We start from the raw sequence: 22,492 nt of genomic DNA, 5'->3' as shown, positions 1-22,492 counted from the left end.
GCCACTTCACGGAGGGCTTTGACCATGAGACTTTGGACCTATGTCTGGCATGCAATAGGGAAGTGACAACCCGATTTGTATTTCAAAAAGGTGACTTTGGTAGTGGGGCAGAAGGTGGAGTGGAGGTAAAATGTGTGGCAGGAAGATTTGGTGGGAAGTTAGAAATGTGAAAATCTGAACTACAGCTGCAGTTATGGGGAAGGGAGGAAAAGAATTTACCAGATTTTTGCTATAGAAGTGAGAATGTGGGTTATTATTGTTCAGGTGTTGGATTCTGATGGAGAGTTTTGGCTCCACCACTGATTAGCTTTTTGATCTCCAGTAAGTCACTAACCTCACTGAACTTTAGTATCCTCATATGTGAAATGGGGCTGAAGAGAAAAACCGATCCGAAAAGTCACTGAGAATTAGTGCCTGTGTTAAAGTGCTTTTTTGCTGTTGTTTTCCAGGTAATATGCATGGAGCACTTACTTTCCTCTGTAGGGGCTGCCGTCATGGTACGGAATTCAGAGAGAACGAGAATCAGTACCACCTCGGAGCTTGCAGCAGTGCAGTAGTGGTGACTAGAGGTAAGGAAATGCCCACTCAGACACTGCCACAGGGAGTGGAGAACCCCACTGAGGGCACAGCTTTCTCTGATCTCTTACAGTCTAGTGGTGAATGGTCTCAGGGCTGCCACCCCACGTTCTGGGCAGAGCCTCTCTTGTTTTGCTAATTACCATTGGCCTTCCTGGGTAGAATCTTTGGTGTCAGACTGCCGCTAGCCCTTGGCCAGACTGTGAGTCAAGACCTAGTCCAGTCCCAATGATTTTACCTGCACAAAAAACATTGCCTAATGGGTGAGGCTGTGTGAGCTGGAAAGGGAAGCGGGCTACCATGATTGGCATGGTTGGTATACCATGAAATACCTTTCATACCTATGAAATCTTGACGCAAGAGGGCAAGACCTATCTCAGAGAGGGCAGTTTCCCATGCAGAGATCCTCGAGGCCATCCTGGGCCTAAAGGGCAAACACCAGGTTTAGAAATGCCATTTGCAGTTGGCAACTCATTTTGAAAAGGTAAATGGTACACATCCCAGCTAAGCCTCAGGAAGCTATATTTATAGTTTCAGGCCCCCTATAGAAGCCACAGTCAAGGGCAACCCAGGTGGCTCAGTGGTTTAGTGCCACCTTAAGCCCAGGGCCTGATCCTGGAGACCTGGGATTGAGTCCCATGTCAGGCTCCCTGCATGGAGCTTGCTTCTCCTTGTGCCTGCGTCTCTGCCTCTCTCTCTCTCTCTCTCTCTCTCTCTTTCTATCTATATCTCTATCTCTATCTCTCATGAATAAATAAGTAAAATCTTAAAAACAAAAGACAAAAAACCACAGTCCAGTATGACTGAGCAATGTTTCTCAGCTAAGCCAGAGTCACCTGGAGTACTTGTTTAAAACATAGATTACATACATGCATACATAATATGTAGGTTCCTTTTCTTTTTTTTCCTTAAGTAGGCTCCATCCCAGCACAGAGCCCAACATGGGGCTTGAACTCATGAACCTGAGATCATGACCTGAGCTGAGATAAAGAGTCAGATGCTTAACAGACTGAGTCACCCAGGTGCACCAAAATTTTAGATTCCTGAGCCCAACTGCAGACCTTCAATCAGTCTCTCAGGATGGGACTCTGCATTTAATCACACTCAACAAGTAATTTTTATGCTAGAGTAGTAACAGCTTTAACTAGTTTAAGAGGTGCACATGGAACTATGTCCTGACCCCTAGGTCTAGGATCCTCCCAGGAACACAGCCTGTTCTGTGCTCTGGCTTACAGGATGAATCACAAAAACATTGCCTCCTTATGCAAGATGCTTCTATATTGGTTCTTGTCATTGCAGGAAAAAAAAATCAGACTGAAAACAGAATTTAGTTACTTATTAAAAGTTGGGTGACCTAGGACAAGTTACTTAAATTCTTTAATGATTTCTCAATTTACAACAAGGGTAGGGATGCCTGCGTGGCTCAGAGGTTCAGCGTCTGCCTTTGGCTCAGAGCATTATCCTGGAATTCTGGGATCGAATCCCACAGCGGACTCCCTGCATGGAGCCTGCTTCTCCCTCTGCCTGTCCCTGTCTCTGTCTCTGTCTCTGTCTCTCTCTCTCTCTCTCTGTGTGTGTCTTTCATGAATAAATAAAATCTTAAAAAAAACAAGGGTAATAATACCCATCTTGCAGAATAGAAACACACATAGAATATGCCCGAGAAACTTCCTGGCATAGTAGATACTCAGTAAGTGCTAGATATTATTGTCAGCAGAGTCTAATAATACTGCTGCAATGCCTTCTTTGAGCCTTGCAACAATATTTTCCCCTCTGGATGGCAGCAACAGCTTGCTGAGATGCCTTTAGACCAACAGGAAGAAAAGAATTTTAGAATAGGAAAGGTCCTATGATTTAGTAACTCATTCATTTAAGAGATGATGAAACAGGGACTTAGTAACAACTAGCTAGTGACAATACTAGGATTAGAACCTCAAGACCACAGTAAATTCTGTTAAGAATTTTACTCGTTTGGTTTGGGTGACAAGAGTAGTTTATCTGAGCATAAAATCAAGTTCTTGATAATGGCTGCCAAGAGATGTTTATTATTTTATACTTCGTATTTAAGACAGCACAGTGTCTTTTCACCACTTTTCTTAATATTCATCAAACAATTTCAAAATGAAGATATAAGATTTTGAAAGGCAGAGACTTAGATTCAACAAACATGGCATGAGCCCTGGCCCCGCTACTGACCCTAAGTCTAGGCTGGTTAATCACCCTCTCTAAATATGTTTCCTTATCTATGAAATGAAAATTGTACCTACTTTGCAAGGGATGTCATGAGGAATATATATACGTAATGCACCCAGCACAGTGCCTGGAACATAGTAGGTTCTCAAAAGCATTATTTTTAGCTAACATTTACTGAGTGCTAGCCAGACTTCAAAGGACTTGACCTGAAGTATCTCATTTTATCGTTACAAATAACCTTGTTGGGACACCTGGGTGGCTCAGGGGTTGAGCATCTACCTTTGGCTCAGGTCATGATCCCAGAATCCTGGGACCAAGCCTCACACTGGGCACCCCCCACAGGGAGCCTGCTTCTCCCTCTGCCTATCTCTCTGCCTCTATCTGTGTGTCTCTCATGAATAAATAAATAAAATCTTTAAAAAAAAAGATTTTCTCATTCAGTTACTATTTAATCACTGTCCTTATTACCTCTAAGAATTCATAAAGTTTTCTAGAATCCTACAGATAGAAGCTGCTTTCTTTTGTAGTATAATAGTGCTGTTCTTGTTTTCCAGTATTCTTTACTGCAGCTTTTCTTGCAGAAGATAGATTGTCACATTGTTATTTACAGAAGAAACATTAATGAAATGCTTGTCAGATGATTTTTAGAAATGTGTTACCTTTGCTTAGGCACTTTAATATTTAAAAAGTTAACAATGGACAAATATTAGCTTATCTAAGAAGGTAAAATATTATTCCTATAGAAAGGCATTTTTGTATGCAGGCTGCTTTTTTTTTTCTTTTTAAAGATTTTATGTATTTATTCATCAGAGACACACACACACGGAGAGGCAGAGACACAGGGGGACTTGATGTGGGACTTGATCTGGGACTCTAGGATCATGCCCTGGGCCGAAGGCAGGCACTAAACTGCTGAGCCACCCAGGGATCCTCCACAGGCTGCTTTTTAAAAATTTGATTGGAAGGGAGAGGCAATGTGTGTGTGTGTGTGGGGGGGGGGGGGGTACCAGAAAAGAACAGCTTTGAAACAAGGCTATTGTAAAGATTCTGTGATATACCTGTCATAAACATATAGAATCTAAAATCTTAGACTTGTTAAGAATTTAGAGATAGGGACGCCTGGGTCGCTCAGTGGTTGAGCACCTGCCTTCGGCTCAGGGCATGATCTCAGTCCGGGGATCAAGTCCCACATAAGGCTCCCTGCATGGAGCCTGCTTCTCCCTCTGCCTGTGTCTCTGCTTCTCTCTGTGTGTCTCTCATAAATAAATAAATAAAATATTTTTTTTAAAAAAAGAACTTAGAGATCATTTAGTTTAACCTTGGACTCATTTCACAGAGAAGGAAACCACACTAGAGAGAAGAAATGTCTTGCCCAAGAATAAAACTCCAGTTTCTTAACTCCTGGATAATAATGAATTATTAATTATAAATCACAGTAGGGGTACTTGGGAGGCTCATTCAGTTGAGCATCTGCCTTGATTCGTCTCAGATCATGATCTCCAGATCCTGGGATCAAGCCCTGGTCAGACTCCCTGCTCAGCGAGTAGTCTGCTTCTCTCTCTCCTCTCCTTTCCCCCATCCTGCACACACATGTGCTCTCTCTCTCTCAAATAAATAAATACAAATCTTAGAACAAGTTCAAATAAATAAATAACTATATATAACTTGTTTGATAGGACCTTAGTTCAATAGGTAGGAAACTATAGAATAGACACACCAGCATCTTTCTCGGGCAGTTCCAGAATCCCTACTCTGTGTCTGATCCCTATAATCCAGTGCGGCATGTATCCGACACAGACTGAGTCTGGCAGTAAGGAAACAGCCTTTATTTTCAGTCTTGGGTCTCAGCATAATTTGATATATAACACTGTAGTCAAATGTATCCTGGGCAGCTTTAAAGGATAGTATTCCGAGAACTGGTATTACTGTGAAAAACTAAGTGTTTAGTTTCTCTTTCAGTTTTTCACACATCTGTGGTTTGGGGGGGGGGGGTAAAATAGAGGCAATTCACTCTGGTGGGTCAAGTGGAAGAGGCATTCTAAGAGGAGGAAAGAGTATATATAAACACCTAGAGGTTTGAGACCTCATAGCGTATTTGGGGCCCTTTGAGAGAGCCAGACCTGCTCTTGCCTGTGGACCTGGACTTTAGCTTGAATAGAGTAGGGTGCTACTAAAGGAGAAGCAGGACTTAGAGAATGAATAAAATTGATTTTAATTATTTTTAAATCATACAATAATATATGAACACATTCTTGTATAAATTTAAATGCTAAATCTAAAGCCAAAGTTCTTCACCCCCCTTCCATCCTCCAGTTTCTCCTCAGAGGTAACTGTGCATTAGAGATATATCTAGGATTATTTTGCACGTGTGCTTTAAAGCAAATATTATCCTATCAAAAGATCAATTTGAAGGATAGATCTTCGGTTTGGGCAATTCTGAGAACCAGATGGCCATCTGTTTACTTTGCCTGGAGTTCAGAGAGTATTTTGTGAACATTCTAGTTTTTAACTGAGGTTCTCACACAGGGATTGGTGCTGTGGGAACCATCTGGAAGACCCCAACCATGACAGCTGCAAACCCTCACAGCCATATCCCCCAGGTCTGCCTGCACCAGGGCCTGTCCTGGGTCAAAAGTTTGCTCCCTGCAGTTGTGCAATTACAGGACAGCTGGAATTCACAGAGATTAAATGTTCCTTGTTCGGATTAGGGAATGGATAATGTGCCTGCCATGTGTTATAGGACAACTGAAGATCCAAACATGACCAAGGGGTACTTTTCTCAGGGAAAGAAAACATCCATTATTTTGGGTTTAATCTTTTACATTGTAATAAAAGTTCACATGTAACAAAAAAAAATCTACATAATGAGATGGCTTTTCCTTATCAACAGTCAAATTAAAAATTATCATCAAACTAACAAAATAAGGACTTTTAATATATTTAGGCATATCCATAGCTTAAATCTCACTAGGGCTGTTACTAAAGCGAGGTCTAGGAGTGTGAGGAGTAAGGAATCCAGTGTTAGGAATATGTGTGGATAGATATATTTATTCTCTCATTAATTCATTGAAGGTACATTTAGTACCTACTATGAGCCAAATCATGTGCTAACACACTGGTTGGTTACTCTGTTCCTTTTGCCCTAAATTAAAGCTCACAGACCACCTCAGGAGACAAAAATAATGAGTATCCATAACAGTCTTTACACACAACCAGTGCTTTGGCAATTATTCCAGTCATTAAACTATTCCAAAGTTTTGAGGGGAAAGCCACAGGTTAAAAATCTTCTGTAGAAACATGCCCTATACACCTACCTGGTGCTCATTATAAATGACCACTTCCTATGAGAATTCTGAAAGAAGTGATGAGGTGGGGAATAGGAGGCTAACGTGTGATTGTGTTCTTGGGGAACGCATCTGCAATTTGTTGGAGTTCTAGACTGGGACCCAACATTCACAAGCAGTAAGGCAGAGATCATGACTAAGGATTCCAATTTACTGAGATTCTCCCCTGACCTTAATCCCATAAACAGTTGCTGTTTATGCCAAAAGCTTTAGCAGGGTATAAGCTTTCCCTAAAACAGATTAGGGAGAGCCACTTTCAACAGGACCTTGTTGCAGGATCACAGAAAGACTTCAAATAAGATTTACATGTTATCCAACCTCATTATACATTCTTTCAGCAAGCTGCCAATGTTTTACTGTAACCTCTACCAAATTTTGCTTAGGAGGAATGCTTATAGGGCAGCCCGGGGGGCTCAGCGGTTTCGCGCCGCCTTCAGCCCAGGGAGGGACCCTGGGGTCCTGGGATCGAGTCCCGCGTCGGGATCCCTGCATGGAGCCTGCTTCTCCCTCTGCCTGTGTCTCTGCCTCTCTCTGTCTCTCATGGATGAATGAATAAATAAAGAAGAATGCTTATAAATATATTAACATTCCCTATTCCTTTAAGGGGAAAGTGATGCAGGAGCCGGAGGCCTGGTGGGAGCTGTTCTCAAAAATCCTCCAGAAAGTCGGCACAAGTATGCAAAGAGCAGTGAGAGCCTTACAGGGTAAGACCACGGAGGGCGTTGTGCCAAGATAGGAAAAAAAAAAAAAATCTTGCCAAGCAAAGACAGTATACAAAGTGCTGTTCACCAAAACTTGTAACCCAGGGGGGTGGTCCCCCAAAGCTTCACGTGGCGGAGAGAAAACGGTCCGCACCTGCTTCCTCCACGAGGGCGCGAACTGAAGGCAGAGGCAGGTCCCAGGTGTCAGGCGCCCCCTTCTGCCGCTCGCACAATCTCTCCCTCGGTGCCCGCAGCGAATGGGTGACCTAGAGCTGACCCAGAGGCAATTCGGACCTCCTCCCGGCGCCCACCGCCACCCCGGGGGCGGCCGCCAGTTCCCAAGCGGCAGGATGCGCAGAGAGCGCCGAGAGTCTCCCTCCCCGCTCCATCCCGCCCCGTCGTCATGGTGACCGCCGGAGCCACGCAGCCCCGCCCCTTCCTCAGGACGTGGCCCCGCCTCCCCCGAACCCGGAAGCGCGAGGCTCGCGCCCACTGCGCCGACCGTTCGGGACCCAGGCTCGCCCGCCGCGCGCCCCGCCCCTCGGAGGCCCGCCCTCCGGCTCGCCCCCGCCGACCGCGGCGCCTGCGAGGACCGAGCGCTCCGGCTGCGGGCGGCGACCGGGGCCCGCGCCCCTGCGGGAGGGGAGAGCCGCCTTGGGGAGGAGGGACAGGGACGTATGTGGAGGAGGCCACGGCGGGTGAGAGGTGGGCGAGGCCCTGGGAAGCGGGGTGTGGGTGCGCGATGTGTTGAGGCTTGCAGGTGGGTGTGTGTGTAGTGTGCGCGGCTGCCTCCGTGGGTGTGACTTTGTTCGTGTGGCCCTTAGTGGGCTGGTCCATGTGACTGTGCACGTGATCGCGCGTGTGTCAGTCTGTCTGTCTGAGGTCGAGGTGGAGTTCACGGGGTGGTCGGTGTACCTGTGACCCTGCCTTTTGGTGGGACTGGGAGAGGGTGGGGTCTGGTTTGGATCATTGGGGGGGGGGGGGGGAGGGCGCTTGACCAGAGCATACTGCTGTAATCCGGTCCTGGGGATACACTGCTGCAGTCCAGGAGTATGTTTTTCCAACTTTTAAGAACTCTGAGCAGAAAGAAGCTAGTTATGTTAGAGAGTGCACCTCAGCCTCAAAGTGTCAAATGTCTTTGTCATCGCCAGGTGTGAGCCTTGTTGAAGGGGGGGCGGGGTGGGGGTGGAATGAGGAAAATAGCAGGGCTAGAGTGTTTTGCTTTTCCTCTTCTGGCTTTCCTGGGGAGTTCTAAATTCTGCATTTATGCTGCTTCTTTGTCTCCTCATACGATGTTGCAGCTCCTGTTAGCAGAAAGACTCCAGAGACTGAGGAGTAACTTAATAGCTGTGTGCAAATTTCCAAGAGCTTTTATCCCAAGACAGCACAAGATGAGGTGTCACAGAAGAAATGTCAAGTAGGCAGCTTTTCCTCCCATGAGATTTAGACGATAATGGAATAAGTTCCTGAAGAAGAGAGGGATAAATCTTCCCCCGAAGAGAGCTGAAAAAAGGATAGCTGTCTACTGGTGTGGTGAGTTACGGGGACTTGCATTTAAAAAGCCAATTGCATCTCCTGGAGACTCTCAGGGTCTAATATTTACTTCCGGCTGGTATTAATAATCACAGATTGTCCATATGCAGATCAACTATAGGTTGAGATAAAGGTTCCAAAAACCTCTGACTAGTTAAGCTGGTTATGTGACTTAAACATTTTTAGAGACAATTCCATTGATTGTAAACTGGCAGGTTCTGTTGAAACCCTGAGGGATAAGTGCATGTAATTCTAGGTGCACACTCATAATTGGCAATTTTATCGTCCAGTACCTCAAGGGCCAGAGAGAGGACTGGGTGTCCAGAGCACTCCCTGAGGAGGGGTTTCTTTAGGCAAGATTAAGGCTAATTTCTGCAGCCCTTTTCCCACCAGCATGAACAGGTGCTTTTGTTTTTTGTGAAGAATTGAATCGTGAGAGATCAAATCAGCCTTGAGCTCATGATCCACATTCTTTCTTATTTAATACTGACCAGTTTGGTCACAATCTCAGTTAACCTTTTTTTGCTGTATACAGAAATGTTCTTCTTGTGACTTGGAAAAGTATACCCCTTTAGTGAATGAGAGCTAGGAGAACAAACTTCCTTTTCATACCACTCACAGCTGTTTTTCCTTTGCAGGAATGAGCTCTTTTTTTTTTTTTTTTAACTTAGACGTCAGTTGGTCAGATGCAACATTTGGTATCTATCTTACCTTTGATATGCTGCCAAACCAGCACAAGTGTTAAAATCACTTGCCCCTACAAAAATTTAGTCACAGTTGGGTGGAATCTCTCCATCAAGTGAGATTAGTTATAAAATGTTATAGTACTGGGTTGGTGGTGAATAATACCGAGGACTGTGGTAAGGAACATCTTTCTACTTATTGCTGTGGGAAGAAGTGGATGACAGTGCATGTGAGTGCCTGCGTATGATTGGTATATGTATGATAATTGGTTTGTACATTGCAGCCGATTCCAAAACTGAATAATTTATTCCAAGTTTGGCAAATCTAGAAGCTATCTGTCTATAAGTAGCTTAGGTGTTTTATGAACCTGCTGAGTAGATTCAAATGGCTTAGATTTTTTTTTTAACATGTTATTATTTGTTAAGAGAAGGGGGATATGCAAAGAATGATTTTCTTGATTCCAGTATGAACTATAACTACATCTGTGCACACTGATTTCAGCATAAGACTGGCTAAATGATATCGTTGGTACTTTTTAGAACAACTTATGATTTTAACGAACTTTTCTAAAATTACCATCCCAGCCTTGAGAGAACAGACCATTATTACAATGTCAAGGTTGTAAATCAAGTTTAATAATGGATGTCTACATTTACCATCTCCTTGGGGTTTAGTGTAGTAACCCCGTAAGGTTAGAGGTAACTGTTAAGACTGCTGAGTTCCCTATACTCCTGAGATAGCAGATGTGAGGGGCCAAAAAAGGAAGAGTTTCATTGGTTTTAGAGTCCCCAGCTCTTGGCCAGTCCAGAGAAGCCCCCTGCTCCCGTGGAGTCAGCCCAGGAGTTAAGTCCTATGGTCTTGAACACATCCTACATCTGGTTAGGAAATCCAGACTTGCCCTGGGCGTACAGGACAGGACACACAGCAAGAATTTGAATCTTCCTAAACCAGTGGGTGGAAGTTCCTTATTTGGCAATAAGAATCTGCAACGGGAACTGTAATTTCAGGTTCCTATTAGGGCATAACACAGATGCCTGAGCAAAGAGGGGCAGCCTTTCAATTGAAGATGCCTAGCCAGTCCAAAGCTCTGAGGCCTGGGTCAAAAGGGACTCTAGGATTTCCCGATGCAGTCTTCTTAGGACATAGTCATCCATTTAGCCAATGAATAATGCGTGTTCTGTGCCAAACACTGTTGTAGGCTCTGGAGATAGAGTGGTGAAACAGTCAGAGATGAGAAAACACGTCCAAAGAGGGTAGGTGACTTTTCCAAGGTCACAGAGCTATATAAAAGCTAGAAATCACTAATCTTACAACAAAAGACCACATATTTTTTCTAAAGACGTATGTTTTATTCCTAATTATAGTGCCTTCAAGCCTTTCCTGGTATTTTATCATAGATCTTTCAGAGGAGGTTATATCATTTTTATTCACACCAACAAGGTGAACAGCAAATTTTCCTGTATCTTACATTAAGAACTACATATGAAGTTCTGAAGTTATGTTCAACCAGAATTAGATTTATAGCATTTTGTGGAGTGATCAGGAGGCAGACTTATATCACCTCCTTTCTCTAGCATGGACTGTTCCTTATAATTTTATCAGACCTCTTTGTTAAAATGGATTTTTAAGGTACTGTCAACACATAGGTGAGGGCACTGCAGTTTGCAGTCGTTGAACTAGGACAGGCAGTCGGTGTCAGAAAAGACTCCCCTGCCTTTTTGGGCCTAGCTCTGCAATAGCCATAGGATCTCTGGTAAGTCATTTAAATTTTCTAGACTGGATTCCTCATCTGGAGGAACTAAGGGAGTTAAAATCATTATCTCTCAGGGCCCCTTCCTGCTTTATGACTATAGGATTTCACAAAATTGTTTTCTGACAAGGTAAAATAGCCCATTTCCTTGGTTTTACCATTTAAAGTACTGTTGGTATAGCTATACCAGACTCTACATTTAGTTCTGATGTAAACATGAATTCTTGACATGAAACATCACATGCTTTTATTTCAGGGTTAACCTCCATTTCAGCTAATCATGGGAGAGATTAAAGTCTCTCCTGATTATAACTGGTTTAGAAGTACAGTTCCCCTTAAAAAGGTATGTATGATTTTACTACACCTCTTATTTGCAAAATCATGTATTGTTCTTGTGACTTAGATGTTATGCCTTAGTAGTGTTTGAGAGTAAAGGTTGTTGCCAAGTATCCTGACTCTGGGTTGCAGAGCGTAAAGTTCACCTCTTTGTCAAGCGCCATCAGCTTTTGAGACTCATTCAAGAGTAAAAGTGGGTGTGTAACTATACTCATCATTTTATAATTGCTTTTATGTATTCAAGCAAGCAGAAATATGTGTACTCTGGTGGAAAGCTTGCAGTAACAACAACTATATAGTAGGTACAGTCAGATTCTATTATAAAGCCTTTTCCTATTCTTCAGATTTAAGAGTTACATTGGGTAACATTAGAGATCCTATATTTGCAATGATAGTCATCTTCAGGAAACCTTATTTGCCTGGGATGTCCAAAAACCCTAAGCATTTATCTTGAAGTTTGACTGTTGACTCTGAGTTCCTAATTAATCCCAAATGTTTGGGGATCACATTAACAAAAGCTAGTTAAGTCAGAGCACTATGATCTGAAAATCATCTATATCTCTGTTAAAATCATTTTGTCAGGGTAGACATCTGTGGAAGTACAATGCAGGTTTGAATTAATAACAGGTGCTCTCCATCTAGAAATTTGAGATACAGTTTTTTAAATATAAACAGGATATCTGCCGTATAACTGGCACTATAGTAATAGCACTATTTAATTCTTTTAACAGTTTTAACAAAGCATGGGTAGCTATGTGCCCATTTCACAGATGAGAAAACTGAAGTTCAGAGAGGTTAACTTGTTAAAGGTCACATAGCTTGGTAGAGTCTGGATCATAATCAGTCTGGCATCAAAGCCAGAAGTACTTGACTGGTAACCAAAGGGAGCCTCCCTTCCTTCTTGCTCCCTGGGAAGCTACTGCCCATGCCAAAAGATGATTAGCTCCTGGGGTCCTCTACCTTGTCCCATTCCCTCAAGTAACTCATGTGAGCTCCTCTTGATGGACTCACTTTCTCAGCAAGCTGATCACCAGACCCAAAGCAACCCAAACTTCTTGAAATATTCTTAGAAATAGTTATAGCAAGTAGCTTCATTGATGTACTTTCCTCTAGCTGTCCGTTCAGTCCGTCTGTGATTGTGATGTTTGCTTGAAATTTCATGGTGCTAGATTTTAAATTATCAAAGAGATACTGTGTCTTCTAAAATTATCAAATAGAATTCTGACAAAATTGCCATTGAAAGAGCTCTGAGAACATTGAAGTGATAAACTTATTCCAAATGAATTATTAAAATCATTTCCTACAAAATTTTAGGGATCTGAATATCTTATCTCTAGGAATTTTATTACTACAAGATTGGGATTTACTGTGTGCACTGTCAAAGGCTGTTAAGAGATTTTTACCACAATTATAGCAAAACAAACAACAGCAAAAAAAACAAAACCCAGAAAAACCGAAAAACAATGAAAAGCCAGATTGTGAGCAGCAAAATACAAAGTGCAAAAACATGAGTATGAGCTATTATTGTCATCATCTCTGACCCAGGGAAGTCCAAAAGGGAATTGTTAGGATCCTCTGGAATTTACCTTGCCCTATTTGACTGCTCCCAGTGACACCTGTGATCCCAGTTAGTGTGCTGCTGTCTGCAATGACACCTTGGACCCGCAGTATTGCCACCTAGGAGCTCTCAGAAAACAGAATCTGGAGGCCTTGAATTTTTTAATGTAAAAGTAGGATAAATACTGATTCACATTGGCAAAAGTTCAGGCAGTTAATGTACTTTTCCCAATACCACCAAAAAGTCAAAGAAAACAAAAAGTAATCACACAGCGAATAATACTAACACTCACTGAACACAAAATATCTGCCAAACTCAGCACTGAGCACTTGACTTGTCTCAGCTCATTTAAAGCTCATCCTTTTTCCTTGTTGTGTAAGGACCACTAATTCAGGAAGGTTTGTGATGACCTTCCTGCTCCCTACCCTCTTTTCCCAAGAAAGCCAGTTTTTTCCCTGTGCCCACTCCCCACTCCTGACTGATTGGTTTGAAACATTCTTCCAGGACAGGGACACCTACAGCGGCAGCATCCTTCCTATCTTAGCAAAAATCTCTCCCTCAGAGGTGTTGCCTAGATCAGGTTCCAGAAGCATCTCCTTAGTGGTACCGTCTCTCCCTAGTGTTTCCTGAGAGCTTGGAGTCTTTTCTCCCTTCTGGACAGCGCTGGAGAATGACTCCGCAAATTGCCTCCTAGACACACACACACACACTCACACACACACACACAGCCAGAAGTATGGGAAAGAAATAAGATGCCATGAACAGAGTTTACTGTTTAATGATAAATAAAATAGGCTTCATATAATCATGGATGGGAAGGAAAATTGAAAACTGATTTAAAAAAAACAGCTCTTTGGAAGAGTATGGAGCAATTCTGTGTATAATATGTTAGCACTGAGGAGGGCAAAAAGAGACCGAATGCAGTTTATTATATGTGCTAGTCTGGTGTGATCCCAGGATACCTTGTAACAACCAAGGCATTAAAGTTGTCAGAGAAATTATAGTAGACAGTAACAATATAAAACCAAATCCATAAAGTTTTCCATATATTTTTCTTATAACTTTCCCTCTAGATTATCGTGGATGATGATGATAGTAAAATATGGTCACTGTACGATGCCGGCCCCAGAAATATCAGGTGTCCTCTGATATTTCTTCCCCCTGTCAGTGGAACTGCAGATGTATTTTTCCGGCAGATTTTGGCTTTGACTGGATGGGGTTACCGGGTTATAGCTGTAAGTATTGTGGATTCAGTATTACAGTTCAAGTCCACATTTCGTGGGGGTGGGGTTTTTTCTTTTTTATGTGTGTGCTCGTGTTTCTGATTAATTATAATGCATATGGTTTTTTTTTAATTGAAGGAAGCTACTTTTTTCCTGTTTTTATTTTATTTTATTTTTTTAAGATTTTATTTATTAGGGCAGCCCCAGTGGCTCAGCGGTTTAGTGCTGCCTTCAGCCAGGGTGTGATCCTGGAGACCTGGGATTGAGTCCCACATCAGGCTCCCTGCATGAAGCCTGCTTCTCCCTCTGCCTGTATCTCTGCCTCTCTGTCTCTCTCTCTGTCTCTCTCTCATGAATAAGTAAATAAAATCTTAAAAAAAAAAAAAACGATTTTATTTATTAGAGAGCCTATGAGCTGGGGGAAGGGGCAGAGGGAGAAGCAGACTCCCTGCTGAGCAGAGAGCCAGATGTTGGATGTCGGTCTCAATCCCAGGACCCCAAGATCATGACCTGAGCCAAAGGCAGAATTGCAACACACTGAACCACCCAGGCACCCCTGTTTTCCTTTTTTAAAAATGTGAACTGAAGCCTATAGAAGAAAGATGGTACAGTACTCAGACATACAGAGATGCAGCGGGGACAGACCCCTGTGGAAACCTCGACGCCCAGCTGTTGTGTACATTCTCTTAAGTCTGAACAGTAGGAAGCATTGTCCTTGTTTATAGATGAGGAGATGGAGGTCCAGGCCGTTTTGGTGATAATGGGGGCTCATGGCTGGGAGGTAGTGGAGGGAGAACCGGCCTGAGTCTTCTGAGTCCATTTCCACTCCGACTTCATTACACCCCTGTCTCCAGGGGAGCGGACCATGCACTATGGCACAGCAAAGGGGTCTGCCCACGTTCAGGTGAGTGAAAGCTTGCTTCAGTGTAAGTTGAGATGAGGTTGATGAATTAGCTCAGACTCTCAGCATTTGGTTAAGTTTATTTCCAGTTGTTACCTTTTTACTGCCTTTGTTCTAAATCTAGTTTCCCGTTGATCATTCTTGAATCTCTTCTGGGCAAACAGTGGAGGTGAGAGAAGGCACTGTTTTTTGTGACTAGTTTTGTGGCAATGCCTCGACTGTGTAACAGTGGAGGCTGGTCTCCTAACTCCCCAGGAAGGAGAGACTCTGGCTTTGAGCTGGCGGTTGTTTCTGGGAGCTGGAATAGTAACACAGAAACGGGCTCCCTATGGGATTTAAAAATGTTAATATACATTTTATTTACTGTCTGAAGGAGAGAAAATGCTGGCCAGATCTCCTCTCTTGGAATGTAACTGAAAATTCTGCTGGGTTTACCACCAACTAGGGCCGCACAAAACAAATCCTAGTTCTTCCTCCTGACAGCCCTTCTGGAGAAAACTAGTTATTATCAGCACCGCCTGCTGCCTTCCCCCAAGGTCTTTTCTTCTCTGGCAAAATTCTCCACATTCTTTAATCATTCCTCATATGATGTGTTTTGAGTCTCTGCAAAATAATCCTCCCTTGTTCTGGGTTTTTGTAAATTCCTCTTGATGGACAGCATTGCAGGAGAGCAAGATGTCACCCTACCACAGTACCTTTCCTGGTGGCCACTCTTAATCAGCCAGTGACGGGGAAACTGAGGGGCCACAGGCATCTCTCCCACTTTAGAGACTGTCTGAAGTTGACCGTGTGTTTATTGCTCCAAACTGACAGGTCATGATCGCTTTTCCTTCTGGATGGATATTTCTTCTTGCCCTCAAGCTTCTTGATGTGGGATTTCCTTATTTCATAAGCTGGATAATGAATAAAGAAAAGGCCAGGGGCTCCTGGCTGGCTTAATTAGTGGAGCATGTGACTCTTGATCTTGGGGTTGTGGATTTGAGCCCCACGTTGGGTAGAGATTACTTAAAAATAAAATCTTTAAAAAGGGTGCACCTGGGTGCCTCAGTGATTGAGCATCTGCCTTTGGCTTGGGTCGTGATCCCAGGGTCCTGGGATCGAGTCCCACATCAGGAGCCTGCTTCTCCTCTGCCTATGTCTCTGCCTCTCTCTGTGCTCTCATGAATAAATAAACAAAATCTTAAAAAAAAAAAAAAAAAAGTTTAAGGGATCCGTGGGTGGCGCAGCGGTTTGGTGCCTGCCTTTGGCCCCGGGCGCGATCCTAGAGACCCGGGATCGAATTCCACGTCGGGCTCCCGGTGCATGGAGCCTGCTTCTCCCTCTGCCTGTGTCTCTGCCTCTCTCTCTCTCTCTCTCTGTCTCTCTCTCTATCATAAATGAATAAATAAAAATAAAAATAAATTTAAAAAGTTTTTTAAAAATCTTAAAAATAAAATAGAAAAAAAGGCCAATGGTGTCTTCAAAGTTACTTTGTCCTTATACACCTACCTCCATGAGATTTTAAAATTTATTAAATAATTGTTAGTATCTCACAGTTAAAAGGCACAGGCACTTTTCTCATTTAAATTTTTACTGATTTATTGATTTTTATTGATTTTAAATACATTTTAATTTGTTCACATGCAGTTGTCAGAAATAAGACAGAGATATATCCCTTGTATACTTTGCCCAGTTTCTCCCAACAGTAACATTTTACAAAACTATAGTAGGGTGTCATAACCAGAGTATTGATATTAATACAATCCACTGATCTTATTCAGATTCCAGTTTTACTTGTACTCAATTGTGTGTGTGTGTGTGTTAAGTTGTATACAATTTTATCACCTGTCTAGAACATAGATATCTTTAAAGTCTTCATAAAAATATCTTCTTGGGGAGCCTGAATGGCTCCGTCATTAAGCCTCTGACTTTAGTTCAGGTCATGATCTCTGTGTCATGGGGTCGAGCCCCACATTCAGCGGGGAGTCTTCTTCTGCCTCTCCCTCTGCCAGTCCCCCTGCTCTTGTGCACGCACAAATGTGTATTCTCTTTCTCTTTCTCAAATAAAATCCTTTTTAAAAAAAAATCTTGTTTTCTATCATCTGACTCAAATTCTCAAATTTTCTGCTAGGGAGCAGCAGTTCTCCATCCTATCAGAATAGTGGAATCTTACGCACAAATAAAATGTTTAATAATAAAAGTAACATAATTACATCAAATCTAAAATTATGCTATAATATACACGGCGGTATCTATTCCAGCGATTTGTTAATGACAAAAAATTAATCTAAGTGCTTAAAACAACTAACCTGTCAGGTGACTTTTACTTATTCTTATAGAGGGGAATTCTTAGGTGACAAGCTTGAGTCCCCTCAAAAGGAGTTAGTGGCTTATATTTCTTTTCCTCCTCCTCCTCAGTATCCATAGGCTACTGAGGGACAGGCACCATACTTTTTTGGTCACAAATAAAAGTATAAGGGATCCCCGGGTGGCTCAGCAGTTTAGTGCCTGCCTTCAGCCCAGGGCTTGATCCTGGAGTCCCGGGATCGAGTCCCACGTTGGGTTCCTTGCATGGAGCCTGCTTCTCCCTCTGCCTGTGTCTCTGCCTCTGTCTCTCTCTCTCTCTCTCGTGAATAAATAAATCTTTAAAAAAAAAACAAAAGTATAAGAAATCAGATAATAGAATGACTAAGTCAGTTATAAAAGAGGAACAATTTTATTGAATACTCCCTTTGGGCCTTGCTGCCAAAAAGAGCGGGAATTCTCCATAGAATTTTATTTCAAGTTCTCCTGAACCATAATTAGAATAAAGTTGAATTTAAGGGAAAACAGTATTTCTTTACTTTGAAGGGTTCTGGCGTATTCATCCTATGAGCCCCAGAGTTTCTCAGCTATTGGGAAAGGAAACAGATGTGAATTGAAATTGTTACTCATATAATATCACTGGTATGCTATTCTGTTTTATTTTATTTTTTTTTTAATTTTTATTTATTTATGATAGTCACACAGAGAGAGAGAGAGAGGCAGAGGGAGGAGCAGGCTCCATGCACCGGGAGCCCTACGTGGGATTCGATCCTGGGTCTCCAGGATCGCGCCCTGGGTCAAAGGCAGGTGCCACACCGCTGCGCCACCCAGGGATCCCTGCTATTCTGTTTTAAATTGATCTCTTAGGTAAACTGAATTTTAAAGTTTAGAAGAAGATGAGAGCTTATTTTCACATGGACTGAATAAGGAGCAGAGCTTGAGCAAATGAGAAAAGCTTTATGGGAGTCCTGAATTTTTCATATATTTATATATTGTTATTAATTAATAATTGCTGTTATTTCAGTTGCAGTATCCAGTTTATTGGGACCATCTTGAATTCTGTGATGGATTCAGAAAACTTTTAGACCATTTACAACTGGATAAAGTGAGTACCCTAAAACTAATTATTTAAATGTGATTTTTTTTTTTTAAGATTTTATTTATTCATTCATGAGAGACACAGAGAGAGAGAGGCAGAGATGGGGCAGAGGGAGAAGGCGGCTCCATGCAGGGAGCCCGGTATGGGATGATCTCGGGACTGCAGAAACACGCCCTGGACTCCAGAATCATGCCCTAAGCCGAAGGCAGACACTGAACTGCTCAGCCACCCAGGCGTCCCATAAATGCAACATTTACATTATAAAGGCTGGCGTTGTCTTTCTTTTGTTTCTTTTATTTTTTAATTTTTTCTTTTGTTTTTAAAATGACAGTTCCCAAAAGAAAATTTACACTTTTAAGGTGTGTGAGTATGGTTTTTAATATATTCACAGATAGGTGCAACCAACAGCACAGTCAATTTTAGGACATTTTTTTCACCCAGAGGAAACCACATAATCATTAGCAGTCACTCCTCACCTTCCTCCCTGTGGCCCTGGCAACTTAATCTACTTTCTGCCTGTGTGAATATGTACTTTCTAGGTATTTTATATAAATGAAATCATGTGATATTCACCTTTTCTAACCAACTTCTTTACCTTCACATAATGTTTGCACGGATCATCCACATAGTAGCATGTATCAGTACTTCGTATTCCTTTTTATGGTCAAATAATATCCCATTGTACATGTGTACCACATTTATTTACCCATTTGTCAGTTGATGCACATTTGGATTGTTGCCATTGTTGGCTCTTAGAAAGAACACTATGAACATCTGTGCACAAGTTTTTGTATGGACATATGTTTTGGTTCTCTTGAGTATGTACCTAGGAGTAGAATCCCTAAGTCATTGTTTTCTTAAACATAAATTACTAAGTGGGGTGCCAGGGTGGCTCAGTCGCTTAATTCCACCTTCGGCTCAGGTCATGATCTCAGGGTCCTGGGATCCAGCTCTCCTGGAGCTCCCTGCTCAGCAGGAGTCTCCTTCTCCCTCTGCCCCGCCCTCCACTCATGTTCTCTCTCTCTCTCTCTCTCTCTCTCTCTCTCTCTCTCTCAAATATAAATAAAATCTGGAAACCACTTGTAATTTGGGTTATTTTTTATTCTCTAACGCAATCTATGGATAATATTTTTTAACTTGTATGCACAACTTGTTTTCTTGACAGGATGTATAAATTGTATTTAAATACAATATTTCCTGGGGCGCTTGGGTGGCTCAGTGGTTGAGCGTCTGCCTTGGGCTCAGGTCATGATCCCGCAGTCTGGGATCGAGTCCCACATCAGGCTCCCTGCATAGAGCCTGCTTATTCCTCTGCCTGTGTCTCTGCCTCCCTCTGTGTCTCTCATGAATAAATAAATAAAACCTTAAAAAATACAATATTTCCTAGGTGTCAAAGTACTATAGATATTTTCTTTTCTTTTCTTTTTTTTAAGATTTTATTTATTTAGTCATGAGAGACACAGATAGAGAGAGAGAGGCAGAGACACCGGCAGAGGGAGAAGCAGGCTCCGTGCAGGGAACCCGATGTGGGACTCGATCCCGGGATTCCAGGATAACGTCCTGGGCCAAAGGCAGGCACCAAATCGCTGAGCCACCCAGGGATCCCCACTATAGATATTTTCATCTAATGACTAGTGATGAAACAATATAGTGACATTATATTCTGTGGTTGGTGATAACTAAAACAGCTTTTTTTGGTATTTATGTTAGGATTGATTATTGTTTTAGTATCCTTATGTTTGTTTGCAATTAGGTTCATCTTTTTGGGGCTTCCTTGGGAGGCTTTTTGGCCCAGAAATTTGCTGAATATACACACAAATCTCCCAGAGTCCATTCCCTCATCCTCTGCAATTCCTTCAGTGACACTTCTATCTTCAACCAAACTTGGACTGCAAACAGGTAAGAACGTAAACACTTGGTCAAAATTCTTATGATTTTTGTTCAGTGGAATTTTTAATATGTTGGCTTTTGGGGTTTTTTCATTGCATCGAAGAGCAGGAGGAAGGGGTTATGTCTACTCCTGTCTTTTGAAACTACCCTGGCTTTTAAAATTGAAACAATTAGGAGCACCAGGATGGCACAGTTGGTTGAGCCTCTTGGCTCTTGGTTTCACCTGAGGTCCTAATCTTGAGATTGCAAGTTGAGTTGGGCTCCGCACTCAGTGTGATGCCTGCTTGAGATTCTTTCTCCCTCTCCCTCTCCCACTTGTTCTCTCTCTCTCTCTCTCAGATAAATAGACAAATCTTTTTTAAAAATATTTTTTAATAAAATTACAATCACCTTTACAAAATGAAATAAACTCTGGATTCAGCTATTTTTATTACTCTAAATTATTGTTTAGTTTTGTTTAATGTACCTTTATATGCTCTTACAGTTTCTCTTCAGTGCCTATATAACTATAGTGTTCTACTTGTTCCACTTATTTCTGTAAACAATGCCATCTATTGAGCAACACAGTTTCTTTAGCCATTTGGCATCCCCCAGTTTTCCATCATGTTCTACTGTAAATCTTTGTACAAATTACTTTTTTTTCCTTCCCTTTCTGGGTTATTTCCTTGAGATGTGTTTCCAAAAATAGAATAGAACATTTAGTCTGTCTGTGGATGTTTTGCACATCATGACACTTTAATATTAGTCTGCTTTCAGAAAGATGGAAATGGTGGAATGCTTTTGGGGCAACCAGTGGGGTGCTTGTTACTTTTGAGCCATCCTTTCATTGAAGATACCATTTTTAGTAGTTTGAAAGTATCTAATAGTACCTTAAAGCTGACCTAATGTGGTTTCTTTCATTGCTAGCAAGGTTAGGCTCAACTCGCCCCCCCCCGCTCCCCCCCCCCAAAAAAAAGCCCAGTGAGTAAACATTCCTGTAAGATCAGGTTGATTTTCACAGAATACTATAGATAAACATTGTTTTCATGATTTTCACATCTCTTTAAAATTGTAGGGACGGCTGGCTGGCTCAGTTGGTAGAGCATGAGACTTTTGATCTCTGGGTCATGAGTTTGAGCCCCATGTTGGGCATATAGCTTACTTAAAAAAAAGATTGTACTCTGTTCTTTCTTTTTGTTTTGTTTTGTTTTTTTTTTTTTTTTAATGACTGAGTCAACGTTCATCTCTTTTTTTTTTTAATTTTTATTTATTTATGATAGTCACACAGAGAGAGAGAGAGAGGCAGAGACACAGGCAGAGGGAGGAGCAGGCTCCATGCACTGGGAGCCCGACGTGGGATTCGATCCTGGGCCAAAGGCAGGCGCTAAACCACTGCGCCACCCAGGGATCCCTACTCTGTTCTTTCTAAAAGCTTTGCTTGATATTATCTCAGTAGTCGGTTCAGCATTTGTGCAACAATTTCTTACATACATTTACTACAAATAGTTCATGTCCACACAATGCACTAAAGCTCACTGATTATTTTTGACGATTTTTAAAAAGATTTATTTGTTTGTTTGTTTGTTTATTTATTTATTTATTTATGAGGGACACAGAGAGAGAGAGAGAAAGAGCGAGAGAGAGAGAGAGAGGCAGAGACAGGCAGAGGGAGAAACAGGCTCCATGTAGGGAGCCTGATGTGGGACTCGATCCCGAGTCTCCAGGATCAGGCCCTAGGCTAAAGACAGCGCTAAACCGCTGAGCCACCCGGGCTGCCCATTTTTGACGATTTTTGATGATTTTAATGTTTTAATTGTCAGAACCAAGAGAGCCCCCACTTTGTGTTCCAGCACGTGAGCTACATTTTATCAACTATCTGAGTGCTTGCTGTATACCACCCATTGAGGCCACAGGGGCAAGCAAAGCCTGGAGGGTCTGCCCCTCACAGAGGTGCCTAGGCAGGTTCACCTTGAGAAGCTAAGGAAGCCATAGGGGTTGGGTTGGAGAAAGGTAATGAAGGATGGCCAGCTGTCCTTGTGAGGGATGCTCACCTTCCAAAAAGCCATTCCATGGAGAGGACACATCAGAAGGTGGTCTCTTCCTTTTATAAGTCATTTTCAGCATAGGTTTGGAGAAAGTAGTGTTCACCCTATATAATGGCTCTGAACATTTATAATTAATGGCATAAATACCAACTAAAAATCACATAGAAATTCATAAATTGAATTGCCTTGAATTAGTGCAGTTGAATCTACTAGTAGCAAACTTTGGAAGGTACAATCACTCTTTCATTTTGCTTTTTTGAAATATCAAGCAATCAAAAGGTGATAGAAACCTGAAGGTTGAAATCTTAAGTTTTCAGGTTTTTTTTTTTTTTTTTTTTTTTTTTAAATTTTTATTTATTTATGATAGTCACACAGAGAGAGAGAGAGAGAGGCAGAG

The 22,492-nt window shown here is 42.1% G+C and overlaps 2 protein-coding genes and 1 non-coding gene across 7 annotated transcripts in view; all 3 read left to right on the top strand.

Moving 5' to 3' along the window:
• Positions 1–557, top strand: part of MTFMT (mitochondrial methionyl-tRNA formyltransferase) — a 29,192-nt gene extending 28,635 nt beyond the window's left edge. The window contains exon 9 of the mRNA XM_072738817.1: positions 450–557. Coding sequence (XP_072594918.1) covers positions 450–557 — 108 coding nt within the window. The remainder of the gene's footprint in view (positions 1–449) is intronic.
• The window catches only part of SPG21 (SPG21 abhydrolase domain containing, maspardin), a 29,428-nt gene continuing 7,385 nt past the window's right edge, over positions 450–22,492 (top strand). Inside the window, exons 1-7 of one of the 5 annotated variants that reach the window (XM_072738819.1) lie at positions 450–569; positions 6,718–6,817; positions 8,116–8,347; positions 11,038–11,124; positions 13,749–13,910; positions 18,107–18,187; positions 19,935–20,080. In XM_072738819.1, the coding sequence (XP_072594920.1) occupies positions 11,062–11,124; positions 13,749–13,910; positions 18,107–18,187; positions 19,935–20,080 (452 nt within the window). In that variant the 5' untranslated portion in view covers positions 450–569; positions 6,718–6,817; positions 8,116–8,347; positions 11,038–11,061. Of the gene's footprint in view, positions 570–6,717; positions 6,818–7,333; positions 7,520–8,115; positions 8,348–11,037; positions 11,125–13,748; positions 13,911–18,106; positions 18,188–19,934; positions 20,081–22,492 lie in introns of those variants that run through there. The other 4 variants (XM_026007463.2, XM_026007394.2, XM_026007502.2 and 1 more) reach the window with 4 other exon arrangements.
• TRNAK-UUU (transfer RNA lysine (anticodon UUU)) lies at positions 21,130–21,202 on the top strand. Its single transcript has one exon. It is a non-coding gene; the product is annotated as a tRNA-Lys (tRNA).

This window comes from Vulpes vulpes, chromosome 15 (assembly GCF_048418805.1).
Source record: "Vulpes vulpes isolate BD-2025 chromosome 15, VulVul3, whole genome shotgun sequence".
NCBI lineage: Eukaryota > Metazoa > Chordata > Mammalia > Carnivora > Canidae > Vulpes > Vulpes vulpes.
This window is presented reverse-complemented; position numbering and strand designations above follow the sequence as displayed.